Source organism: Heptranchias perlo, unplaced genomic scaffold (genome assembly GCF_035084215.1).
Source record: "Heptranchias perlo isolate sHepPer1 unplaced genomic scaffold, sHepPer1.hap1 HAP1_SCAFFOLD_188, whole genome shotgun sequence".
NCBI classification, from domain to species: Eukaryota; Metazoa; Chordata; class Chondrichthyes; order Hexanchiformes; family Hexanchidae; genus Heptranchias; species Heptranchias perlo.
The window spans coordinates 44,782-57,680 of record NW_027139145.1 but is presented as its reverse complement, the minus strand read 5'-3'; the positions used below and the strand labels follow the sequence as shown (position 1 = coordinate 57,680).

At 46.9% G+C, this 12,899-nt stretch overlaps 1 protein-coding gene across 1 annotated transcript in view; it reads right to left on the bottom strand.

Moving 5' to 3' along the window:
* Positions 1 to 12,899, bottom strand: part of LOC137309877 (NACHT, LRR and PYD domains-containing protein 5-like) — a gene marked incomplete at its 5' end in the record, with an annotated part of 115,776 nt that overhangs the window by 61,399 nt on the left and 41,478 nt on the right. Inside the window, 2 exons of the mRNA XM_067977892.1 lie at positions 188 to 355; positions 10,068 to 10,238. Coding sequence (XP_067833993.1) covers positions 188 to 355; positions 10,068 to 10,238 — 339 coding nt within the window. The remainder of the gene's footprint in view (positions 1 to 187; positions 356 to 10,067; positions 10,239 to 12,899) is intronic.

Below are 12,899 nucleotides of genomic sequence, written 5' to 3'. Positions count from 1 at the left end.
ATTGCCCTGGAGCCCGAACTGTCATAAGGGAAAGGGAATGTCCACTCAGTTATATCAACAAAAAGTCGATTAACATCATGTCCTTGACATGTTAGTTCATGAAGACAACATTTATTAAACATTTTATTTGACAATTATCCACAGATGATAAATAAATGCAAGGCAGAAAAAAAACTAAAACGCTTACGTAATCTCCTCCAAACTGGCACAGCTCAGTACGAGGCGGTGAAAGTGGTCCAGAGATTTGTCTGTGAGTCCGTTGAAGGAGAGATCCAGGTATTTAAGGGTACTCTTCACACAAAGAGCAGAAACAAGATCCCCGCAACACTCATCTGTCAAATAATTGCTCTTCAGGCTATTGGGAAAAGGAAAAGCAATACAGCCAAAGAGATACAAAGTGACATCGACAGAGTGAGAGAGAAGGAGAGATAGAGGCAGAGAGGGGAGGTGTGGTGATTGAGATAGAGGAAGAGACCAACAGACAGTGAGACAGGGGCCCAGAGGGAACAAGTGAGGGGCAGGCAGATGGAGACAGAGTTTGAGAAGATGTTAGAGACATATAGACCAAAATTACCAAGAAAGTCACACAAAAAGGGGAGAAAGAGACAGTCACAGAGAGAGAAACAGACAAGAAGGCAAAGAGTGAGCGAGGCAGATAGGGCGACAGGGTACAGAGAGAATGGCAGAGAAAGATATAGAGACCGAGATACAGAAAAAAATGTATACAGATCGATACAGAGATGGAGGGATACATGGAGGGATACATGGGTGCAGAGAGGCAGAGGCAGACCAAGAGAGAAAAATGTGAAGCACAGTCAAAGTTGGATAAACGAAGAGTTTGAGAAAAATATTACAGATAAACATGCCAAGATGAAAAAAAGAGAAAGATATAAGAACGAGAGAGAGAGCATGGAAAGTAATGAAAACAAAATCAGTAACAAACAATGCAAGAATAATTCTCTTTCATCCTAAATAATGGCAACCAAAGTTTTGAAATGATGCATCCCTTCGTCCTTCTGATACACGTTGGATTGTACGATGTGTTGGGATTGAAGTTCACTATTTCACCGACTTAATTATCACACCTAAACACCGATAATAACGGCAAGGTTTAATTATCACACCTAAACACCGATAATAACGGCAAGGTTTAATTATCACACCTAAACACCGATAATAACGGCAAGGTTTAATTATCACACCTAAACACCGATAATAATAGCAATTTTTTCCCGAAAATGAAGCTGGAAAGCAAATGAATGTGTGCACAACCATTGGATACTGTGACACTGCAAGACCATGTGACTGGATCGCTACTGACATACTCGTGAAAATGGCTGTCACATTGGATAGTGAGAGAGAACGGATGAATTCAGTACCGACACTGATAGAACATGGGAGTCGCTGGGTACGCAGACAATAAAAATTGGTGAAACATTCTGTCTGGCCAGGGACGGTTAGAACAGGTGTGAGATTGGGCCCAGAGAGATTGTTAGAACAGGTGAGAGATTGGGATCTGAGGGATTGTTAGAACAGGTGAGAGATTGGGATCTGAGGGATTGTTAGAACAGGTGAGAGATTGGGATCTGAGAGATTGTTAGAACAGGTGAGAGATTGGGCCCTGAGAGATTGTTAGAACAGGTGAGAGATTGGGCCCTGAGAGATTGTTAGAACAGGTGAGAGATTGGGACCTGAGAGATTGTGAGAACAGGTATGAGATTGGGCCCAGAGAGATTGTTAGAACAGGTGAGAGATTGGGATCTGAGGGATTGTTAAAACAGTTGAAAGATTGGGATCTGAGAGATTGTTAGAACAGGTGAGAGATTGGGACCTGAGAGATTGTGAGAACAGGTATGAGATTGGGCCCAGAGAGATTGTTAGAACAGGTGAGAGATTGGGCCCTGAGAGATTGTTAGAACAGGTGAGAGATTGGGCCCTGAGAGATTGTTAGAACAGGTGCGAATTAATGCGTGGAGTTAAACCTTCCTCACCACTGATGACATTTTACGCTTTACTGTTGCCGTATTACTTGGCTATGATTTCCTCAATCTGTTTACACAAACCACCATGCTAGCCCAATCGTCTTATCACCATATCTCACCTCAGCCTCTCCCCTGCTCCTCTGACTCCTTCTCCTCAGCCTCTCCCCTTCTCCTTCTCCTCAGCCTCTCCACTTCTCCTCTGACTCCTCCTCCGCCTCGCCCCTTCTCCTCTGACTCCTTCTCCTCAGCCTCTCCCCAACTCCTTCTCCACTCCTCTTACCTCCTCTTCAACACAGGAACATAAGAATTGCTAGAGGAAACAAAACCAATGTCCCCCTGGTTCTCCTGCTGCTTTGTTACATGATACAATGATAATGGAGTTGTTGACCTCTGTCAGTGTGTCTCCAACAGACCCAGACATGAGGTGAGGAAACCCCCAGTGGTGGAGAGCTTTGGGAACCAGAGGTCCAAACTCACCTCTTCCTCCTGTGCCTCCCACACTTCCCGCATGTCATGTCTCAAATTAATCATCTGTTGTTTCCCAAAATGTTGATTTCTGAAAGAAATCTAGCTCATTTGCATTTGAATGAATCTACACGAACTCCATCATAACTCTAGGGAGCCTGGTCCATGGATTGACCACTCACTCATTGAACAAGTGGCTCTGATATTTACGTGGGTGGGGGGAGGGAGGCGGGGAGGGAGCAGGGAATCCTGGAAATCCCGTGAACGCGGAGGTCCTGCCGAGTTTAACTGCAGGACCGTTTTATCATTTTTGAATTCTATTTCCCGCCCGGAAGCCGACTAGATTGACATGCTGGCCGGCTGCTGGATGGGAAAGCCAACGGGAATCCCAACCAGCCAGCGTTACATTTAAATCAGGCTCCCAACTGCACTTTGATTCTATGGTTCGGGGAACAGACAGGCATTTCTGCGGCTGCAGAGGTGATTCCAGGATGGTATGTTGCCTCCCTGATGTCACTGAGCGGCTGGAGAACATTCTGCGGGGGGGGGTGGGGGGGGTCAGAGGTCGTGGTCTATATCGGTACCAACGACATAGGTAGAAAGAGGGATGAGGTCCTGCAGGCAGAGTTTAAGCAGTTAGGAAAGAGATTAAGAAGCAGGACCTCCTAACATATTAATCTCCGGATTATTCCCCGTGTCACGCGTTAATGAGTATAGAAATAGGAAGATAGAGCAGATAAATGTGTGGCTGGAGAGATGGTGCAGGAGGGAGGGCTTTAGATTCCTGGGGCATTGGGAACAATGCTGGGGAAGTTGTGATCTGTACAGGCTGGTCGGGTTGCATCTCAACGGAGCTGGGACCGATGTCCTCACAGGGAGGTTCACTAGTGCTGTGGGGGGGGGGTTCAAACTAATTTGGCAGGGGGATGGGCACCAGGATGTAGAATTGGAAAGGAGAAACAAGGGGCACAAAGGATCGGGGGAGAATGATAGCACGAGAGCAAGTAATAGTCCAGTATTAGATGGGCTCAGACTAGAGAGAGTACAAGAACATCTAAAACTGGTTTACAGAGCATGTGTGTAAACACACAAAGTGTGGTAAATAAGGTCGGTGAGCTGAGGCGCAAATAGTCACATGGGAATATGATGTCATGGAGATAACGGAGATCTGGCTCAAAAAAGGGCAGGATTGGTACTAAATATTCCTGGATACAAGGTGTTCAGGAAAGATAAGGAAGGAAAGAAAGTGGTGGGGGGTGGCAGTATTGATTAAGGAGAATATTGCAGTACTGGAGAGAGAGGATGTCCTGGAGGGGTCAAGGACAGAATCTATTTGGTTAGAGTTAAGAAACAAAAGAGGTGCCATTACACTACTGGGTGTATTCTATAGACCACCAACTAGTGGGAAGGAGATAGAGGAGCAAATTTGCAGGGAAATTACAGAGAGGTGCAAAAGCTATAGAGTAGTGATAATGGGAGACTTCAACTACCCTAATATAGACTGGGATAGTAATAATATAAGGGGCACAGAGAGGGAGGAATTTTTGAAATGTGTTCAGGAGAACTTTCTTAACCAGTACGTTTCTGGCCCAATGAGGAAGGAGGCATTGCTGGATCTGGTCCTGGGGAATGAGACGGGCCAAGTGGAGCAAGGCTCAGTGGGAGCGCAGTTAGGGAATAGCGATCAAAGTAGAATAGCTATTGAAAAGGACCACCCTAAAGTAAAAATACTCAATTGGAGGAGGGCCAATTTCAGTGGGATGAGAACAGATCTGGCCCGGGTAAATTGTATCAATGATTGGCAGGCAAAACTGTAATTGAACAGTGGGCATCCTTTGAAGAGGTTCAGGTAGAGTGTGGGTACATTCCCACGAGGGGGAAAGGGGCAACTAAAGACAGAGCTCCCTGGATGATGAAATAGATAGTGAGTAAGCTTAAATGGAAAAAAGGGGCATATGACAGATGTCAGGTTGATAACACAAGTGAGAACCAGGCAGAATATAGAAAGTTCAGAGGGGAAGTGAAAAAGGAAATAAGAGGGGCAAAGAGAGAGTGTGAGAATAGACTGGCGGCAAACATAAAAGGGAATCCAAAAGTCTTCTCCAGGCATGTAAACAGTAAACTGGTGGTAAGAGGAGGGGTGGGGCCGATTAGGGACCAAAAAGGAGATCTACTCACCGAGGCAGAGGGGATGGTTGAGGTGCTAAATGAGTACTTTGCATCTGTCTTTACCAAGGAAGATGCTGCCAGAGTCTCAGTAAAGGAAGATATAGTTGAGATACTGGATGGGCTAAAAATTGATAAAGAGGAGGTACTAGAAAGGCTGACTGTACTTAAAGTAGATAAATCACCCGGTCCGGATGGGATGCATCCTAGGTTACTGAGGGAAGTAAGGGTGGAAATTGCGGAGGTACTGGCCATAATCTTCCAAACATCCTTAGATACAGGGGTGGTGCCAGAGGACTGGAGAATTGCAAATGTTACACCCTTGTTCAAAAATGGTGTAAGGATAAACCCAGCAACTACAGGCCAGTCAGTTTAACCTCAGTGGAAACTTTTAGAAACTATAATCCAGGGCAGAATTAACAGTCACTTGGATGAACATATATACGAACATAGAGCAGGAGTAGGCCATTTGGCCCTGCCATTTAATAAGATCATGGCTGATCTGATTGTGACCTTAACCCTACTTTCCCATCTACCTACTATAACCTGTGACTCCCTGGTTGATCAGGAATCTATCTAACTCAGCTTTAAAAATACTCAATGACCCTGCCTCCACCGCTCTCTGGGGAAGGGAGTTCCACAGACTCACCGCTCTCTGAGAGAAAAAAATTCTCCTCATCTCCGTCTTAAATGGGAGACCCCTTATTTTTAATCTGTGGCCCCTAGTTCTAGTCTCTCCCACAAGGGGAAACATCCTCTCAGTATCTACCCCTTCTGGTCCCCTCAGGATCTTATATATTTCAATAAGATCACCTCTCATTCTTCTAAACTCCAGTGTATACAGGCCCAACTTGTCCAACCTTTCCTCAAATGATAACCCCCTCATCCCAGGAATCAGTCGAGTGAACCTTCTCTGAACTGCCTCTAAAGCAATTATGTCCTTTCTGAAATAAGGAGACCAAAACTGCACACAGTATTCTAGATGTGGTCTCACCAATGCCCTGTACAACTGTAGTAAAATATCTCTACTTTTATATTCCATTCCCCTTGCAATAAATGACAACATTCCATTTGCCTTCCTAATCACTTGCTGTACCTGCATACTAACTTTTTGTGATTCATGTACTCGGACACCCAGATCGTCTGTACCTCAGAGTTCTGCAATCTCTCTCCATTTAAATAATATTCTGCTTTTCTATTCCTCCTGCCAAAGTGGACAAGTTCACATTTTCCCACATTATTCTCCATCTGCCAAATTTTTGCCCACTCACTTAACCTATCTACATCCCTTTGCAGATTCCTTATGTCCTCTTCATAACTTACTTTCCTACCTACCTTTGTGTCATCAGCAAATTTAGCAACCATACATTTGGTCCCTTCATCCAAGTCATTGATATAGATTGTAAATAGTTGAGGCCCAAGCACTGATCCCTGTGGCACTCCACTCGTTACATCTTGCCAACCTGAAAATGACCCATTTATGCCTACTCTCTGTTTCCTGTTAGCTAACCAATCCTTTATCCATGATAATATGTTACCCCCTACACCATGAGCTCTTATTTTGTGAAGTATCCTTTGATGTGGCACCTTGTCAAAAGCCTTCTGGAAATCCAAGTACACCCCATCCACAGGATCCCCTTTATCCACGTTGCTTGTTACTTCCTCAAAGAACTCTGATAAATTAGTCAAACACAATTTCCCTTTCACAAAGCCATGTTGACCCGGCCCGATTGCATTGAGATTTTCTAAGTGCCCTGCTATAACCTCCTTAATAATAGATTCTAGCATTTTCCCTATGACAGATGTTAAGCTAACTGTCCCGTAGTTTCCTGCTTTCTCTCTCCCTCCATTCTTGAATATGGAACCCAAGATCCCGGCCTCAACCGGGATCTTGGGTTCATGTCACGCTACACGTTACCCCACCAGCGAACAAATGTTATCTGTTTTTAATATAATGGGTCATTTGCTGGCTTTCTCTGCCTTCCGGATGTTTCTGCCTCTCTCTGTTTTTTTTCTCTGTTTTTTTTCCCTGTTTGTTTTTTTGTTGAATGTGTATTCGGGGGATCTGCAGGTGACACCTCTCTGTCTGAACACGGTGATTGCCTTGGCAACGGGCAGTTGCAGGGGCAGTCTGTAAACACCATGTATTGTTCTATATGTATAAATGCGTAGGCTTCAAGGAGCTCCTGAACATTTACCTGAGGAAGGAGGAAGTCTCCGAAAGCTTGTGAATTTAAAATAAAATTGCTGGACTATAACTTGGTGTTGTAAAATTGTTTACATTCTTGAATAGAGGAGTTACATTCGCTATTTTCCAATCTGATGGGACCCTTCCAGAATCTGGGGAATTTTGGAAAATTAATACCAATGCATCTACTATCTCTGCAGCCACTTCTTTTAAGACCCTAGGATGAAATCCGTCAGGACCTGGGGACTTGTCAGCTTTTAGTTCTAATATTTTTTTCAGAACCTTTTCCTTGGTGATTGTAAATGTTTTAAGTTCCTCTCTCCCTTTCACCTCTTGATTCACAAGTGTGGATTGATTCGGGAAAGCCAGCATGGATTTGTTAAAGGCAAATCGTGTTTAACCAACTTTATAGAGTTTTTTGATGAGGTAACAGAGAGGGTCGATGAGGGCAATGCAGTTGATGTGGTGTATATGGACTTTCAAAAGGCGTTTGATAAAGTGCCTCATGGTAGGCTTATCATCAAGATTGCAGCCCATGGAATAAAGGGGGCAGTAGCAACATGGATACAGAATTGACTAAGGGACAGGAAACAGAGAGTCGTGGTGAACGGTTGTTTTTTGGACTGGAGGGAGGTGTACAGTGGTGTTCTCCAGGGGTCAGTGCAGGGACCACTGCATTTCTTGATATATATTAATGACTTGGACTTGGGCACAATTTCAAAATTTGCAGATGATACAAAACTTGGAAGTGTAGCGAACAGTGAGGATAGTGATAGACTTCAAGAGGATATGGACAGGCTGGTGGAATGGGCGGACACGTGGCAGATGAAATTTAATGCAGAAAAATGCAAAGTGATACATTTCGGTAAAAAAATAATGAGGAGAGGCAAAATAAACTAGAGGGTACAATTCTAAAAGGAACAGAGGGATCTGGGGGTATATGTGCCTAAATCATTGAAGGTGGCAGGGCAGGTTGAGAAAGCGGTTAAAAAATCTTACGGGTTCCTGGGCTTTATAAATAGAGGCACAGAGTACAAAAGCAAGGAGGTTATGATGAACCTTTATAAAACACTGGATCGGCCACAACTGGAGTATTGTGTCCAGTTCTGGGCAACACACTTCAGGAAAGATGTGAAGGCCTTAGAGAGGGTGCAGAAGAGATTTACTAGAATGATTCCAGGGATGAGGGACTTTAGTTACGTGGATAGTTTGGAGAAGCTGGGGTTGTTCTCCTTGGAACAGAGAAGATTGAGAGGAGTTTTGATAGAGGTATTCAAAATCATGAAGGGTCTAAACAGAGTAGATAGAGAGAAACTGTTCCCATTGGCTGAAGGGTCAAGAACTAGAGGGCATAGATTTAAGGTGATTGGCAAAAGAACCAAAGGTGACATGAGGAAAAACTTTTTTGCACAGCGAGTGGTTAGGATCTGGAATGCACGGCCTGAGGGGGTGGTGGAGGCAGATTCAATCATGGCCTTCAAAAGGGAACTGGATAAGTACTTGAAAGGAAAAAAATTGCAGGGCTACGGAGAAAGGGCGGGAGAGTGGAACTAGCTGGATTGCTCTTGCATAGTTCCAGCATGGACTCAATGGGCCAAATGGCCTCCTTCCTTGCCGTAACCTTTCTATGATTCTATGAAGTGAGTCGGGGATACACAAAAGGCCAGAATTGGAGGAATGCAGAGTTCCTGGAGGGCTATAGGACTAGAGTAGGATGTTACAGAGATAGGGAGGGGTGAGACCATGGAGAGATTTGAACATGAGGATCAGGATTTTAAATTTGATGCGTTCCCGGAACGGGAGCCAATGTAGATCAGCAAGATCAGGGGTGATGGGTGAACGGGGCTTGGTGCGAGTTAGGATACGGGGAGCAGAGTTTTGGATGAACTTAAGTTTATGGAGGGTGGAAGGTGGGAGGCCGGCCAGGAGAGCATTGGAATAGTTGAGTCGGGCAGTAAAAGTTCATCCCATTTGCTTTAGAAATTAGAATCAGTGCAAGAAGATTGTGGTTTTGAGTTCCAGAACATCTGAGGGCACAATCTAGGCAGACAGTCCCACGAGTGCTGCATTGTCAGAGGTGCTGTCTTTCACATTAACCTAGATACCACTGACAGTTCAGATATTGGTAAATGCTTCCAAGGGACCTTTCAAAAGAAGAGCAAGTATGTCTCGCTAGTAACAGGCCTTCACTAACCAATTCAATGTAAAAACAGATGGATTAGTTCCCAACAAAAACTTGCATTTAGGAGGTGCTTTAACCCCTTGTCCCAAGGTGCCTCACAGAGGTACAATGAGAAAGAGTGGATGCTGAGCCGAAGAAGCAACTATTGTGAGTGATAGGTCGTAACCTTGGTCAAAGAGGAAAGTTTAAGGAAGGTCTTAAAGAAGGACAGGGTGATATAGAGGCAAAGAGGGTTAGGAAGGTAATTCCAGACTGTGGGTTCTGGGTGGCTGAAGGCACGGCCACCAAAGATAAGGCAACAGGAGGAGGGGGTGCACCAGAGGCTGGAGTCAGAGGAGCAAAGAGTTTGTGGGGTGGTGGGTGGTGGGTGGTGGAGAATTGTAGGGCTGGAGGAGGTTACAGAGATAGGGAGGGGGGCGAGGCCATGGAGGGATTTGAATACGAGGATGAGAATTTCAGGGCTGGAGGAGGTTACAGAGATAGGGAGGGGGGCGAGGCATTGGAGGGATTTGAATACGAGGATGAGAATTTCAGGGCTGGAGGAGGTTACAGAGATAGGGAGGGGGGCGAGGCATTGGAGGGATTTGAATACGAGGATGAGAATTTCAGGGCTGGAGGAGGTTACAGAGATAGGGAGGGGGGCGAGGCATTGGAGGGATTTGAATACGAGGATGAGAATTTCAGGGCTGGAGGAGGTTACAGAGATAGGGAGGGGGGCGAGGCATTGGAGGGATTTGAATACGAGGATGAGAATTTCAGGGCTGGAGGAGGTTACAGAGATTGGGTGGGGGTGAGGCCATGGAGGCATTTGAGAACGAGGATGAGAATTTTAAATTGGAGGCATTGCCGGACCGGGAACCAATGTAGGTCAGTGAGCACAGGAGTGATTGAGAGAGTGATGGAGATTATGGGATGTTTCTGATGTAGAGGGACTGCCCTGTTATCTCATTCCAGGAGTAAATTACTTCCTGAAGCACTTTGAGATACTTTGACCACATGATAGGATGACTTATAAATGAGAGATTTATTTCTTATCACGTGTGGTGCCCGGGCAGTTTTCGGTGAAGGCACAGACTCATCTCACCTTAGTTCTTCCATTCCAGCATCGCGATCTTTGAGCGCTGCACACAGGTACTTTACACCCGAGTCTCCCAGAGTGTTGAAGTTAAGGTGAAGTCCGTTTATTGTTCTAAGTTCGACCAGAATAGCCGCAAGGTCCTGGCAACACTTGGCAGAGAGATTATTCAAGGAGAACCTATGTTGATGGAAGACAGGCAATGGAAAGTTGCTTTGTTTATAAAGGACATGGAAGTGAAATCATTGGGTGAACATTGTTTAGTACATGAGCATTATCATCAAAACTGATTGAGATTAAATGGATTAGTGACACAATATGGCTGCCAATCGTATGACAGGCTTTATGATGCCAACTATAAGCATATAATAAAGTTCCTGCTTTAGTGTCACAGTGTCAGTCGTGGCTCAGTAATAACAATCTCATCCCCGAGTCAGAAGCGAGTGGGTTCAGGTCACACTCCAGAGACTTGAATACATAATTTCGGCTTTCCCTCCAATGCAGGGCTGCACTGACGGACAAGCTGCCTTTCAGGTGAGACGCTAAAGCATGGCCCCATGCTAGTCTGATTACCAATTTAAACCCATGCTAGTCAGATTACCAATTTAAACTCGTGCTACTCAGATTACCAATTTAAACCCATGCTAGTCTGATTACCAATTTAAACCCATGCTAGTCAGATTACCAATTTAAACTCGTGCTAGTCAGATTACCAATTTAAACCCATGCTAGTCAGATTACCAATTTAAACTCGTGCTACTCAGATTACCAATTTAAACTCATGCTAGTCAGATTACCAATTTAAACTCATACTACTCAGATTACCAATTTAAACCCATGCTAATCAGATTACCAATTTAAACTCGTGCTAGTCGGATTACCAATTTAAACTCGTGCTACTCAGATTACCAATTTAAACCCATGCTAGTCAGATTACCAATTTAAACTCATGCTACTCAGATTACCAATTTAAGCTCGTGCTAGTCAGATTAGCAATTTAAACTCATGCTACTCAGATTACCAATTTAAGCTCGTGCTAGTCAGATTAGCAATTTAAACTCGTGCTAGTCAGATTACCAATTTCAACCCATGCTAGTCAGATTACCAATTTAAGACCATGCTAGTCAGATTACCAATTTAAACTCGTGCTACACAGATTACCAATTTCAACCCATGCTAGTCAGATTACCAATTTAAACTCGTGCTACTCAGATTACCAATTTAAACTCGTGCTACTCAGATTACCAATTTAAACCCATGCTAGTCAGATTACCAATTTAAACTCGTGCTACTCAGATTACCAATTTAAACTCGTGCTACTCAGATTACCAATTTAAACCCATGCTATTCAGATTACCAATTTAAACTCATACTACTAAGATTACCAATTTAAACTCGTGCTACTCAGATGACCAATTTAAACCCATACAAGTCAGATTACCAATTTAAACCCATGCTAGTCAGATTACCAATTTAAACTCATACTACTCAGATTACTAATTTTAACCCATGCTAGTCAGATTACCAATTTAAATTCATGCTAGTCAGAGAGCGGGGGAGGGGCGTACCGTGACCGGGGAGGGGCGTACCGAAAGGGGGGAGGAGCGTACCGAGAGGGGGGAGGAGCGTACCGAGAGGGGGGAGGGGAGTACCGAGAAGGGGGAGGGGCGTACCGAGAAGGGGGAGGGGCGTACCGAGAGGGGGAGGAGCGTACCGAGAGGGGGGAGGGGCGTACCGAGAGCGGGAAGGGGCGTACCGAGAGGGGGGAGGAGCGGACCAAGAGGGGGAGGGGCGTACCGAGAGGGGGGAGGAGCGTACCGAGAGGGGGGAGGGGCGTACCAAGAGGGGGGAGGGGCGTACCGAGAGGGGGGAGGGGCGTACCGAGAGGGGGGAGGGGCGTACCGAGAGGGGGGAGGAGCGTACCGAGAGGGGGAGGGGCGTACCGAGAGGGGGGAGGGGCGTACCGAGAGGGGGAGGGGCGTACCGAGAGGGGGGAGGAGCGTACCGAGAGGGGGAGGAGTGTACCGAGAGGGGGAGAGGAGCGTACCGAGAGGGGGAGGAGTGTACCGAGAGGGGGAGAGGAGCGTACCGAGAGGGGGGAGGAGCGTACCGAGAGGGGGAGAGGAGCGTACCGAGAGGGGAGAGGAGCGTACCGAGAGGGGGAGAGGGGCGTACCGAGAGGGGGGAGGAGCGTACCGAGAGGGGGAGAGGAGCGTACCGAGAGGGGGGAGGAGCGTACCGAGAGGGGGGAGTGGCGTACCGAGAGGGGGGAGGAGCGTACCGAGAGGGGGGAGGGGCGTACCGAGAGGGGGGAAGGGCGTACCGAGAGGGGGGAGGGGCGTATCGAGAGGGGGGAGGGGCGTACCGAGAGGGGGGAGGAGCGTACCGAGAGGGGGGAGTGGCGTACCGAGAGGGGGGAGGGGCGTACCGAGAGGGGGGAGGGGCGTACCGAGAGGGGGGAGGGGCGTACCGAGAGAGGAGAGGAGCGTACCGAGAGGGGAGAGGAGCGTACCGAGAGGGGGGAGGAGCGTACCGAGAGGGGGAGGAGCGTACCGAGAGAGGAGAGGAGCGTACCGAGAGGGGGAGGAGTGTACCGAGAGGGGGAGAGGAGCGTACCGAGAGGGGGAGGAGCGTACCGAGAGGGGGGAGGAGCGTACCGAGAGGGGGAGAGGAGCGTACCGAGAGGGGGAGAGGGGCGTACCGAGAGGGGGGAGGAGCGTACCGAGAGGGGGAGAGGAGCGTACCGAGAGGGGGGAGGAGCGTACCGAGAGGGGGGAGTGGCGTACCGAGAGGGGGGAGGAGCGTACCGAGAGGGGGGAGGGGCGTACCGAGAGAGGGGAG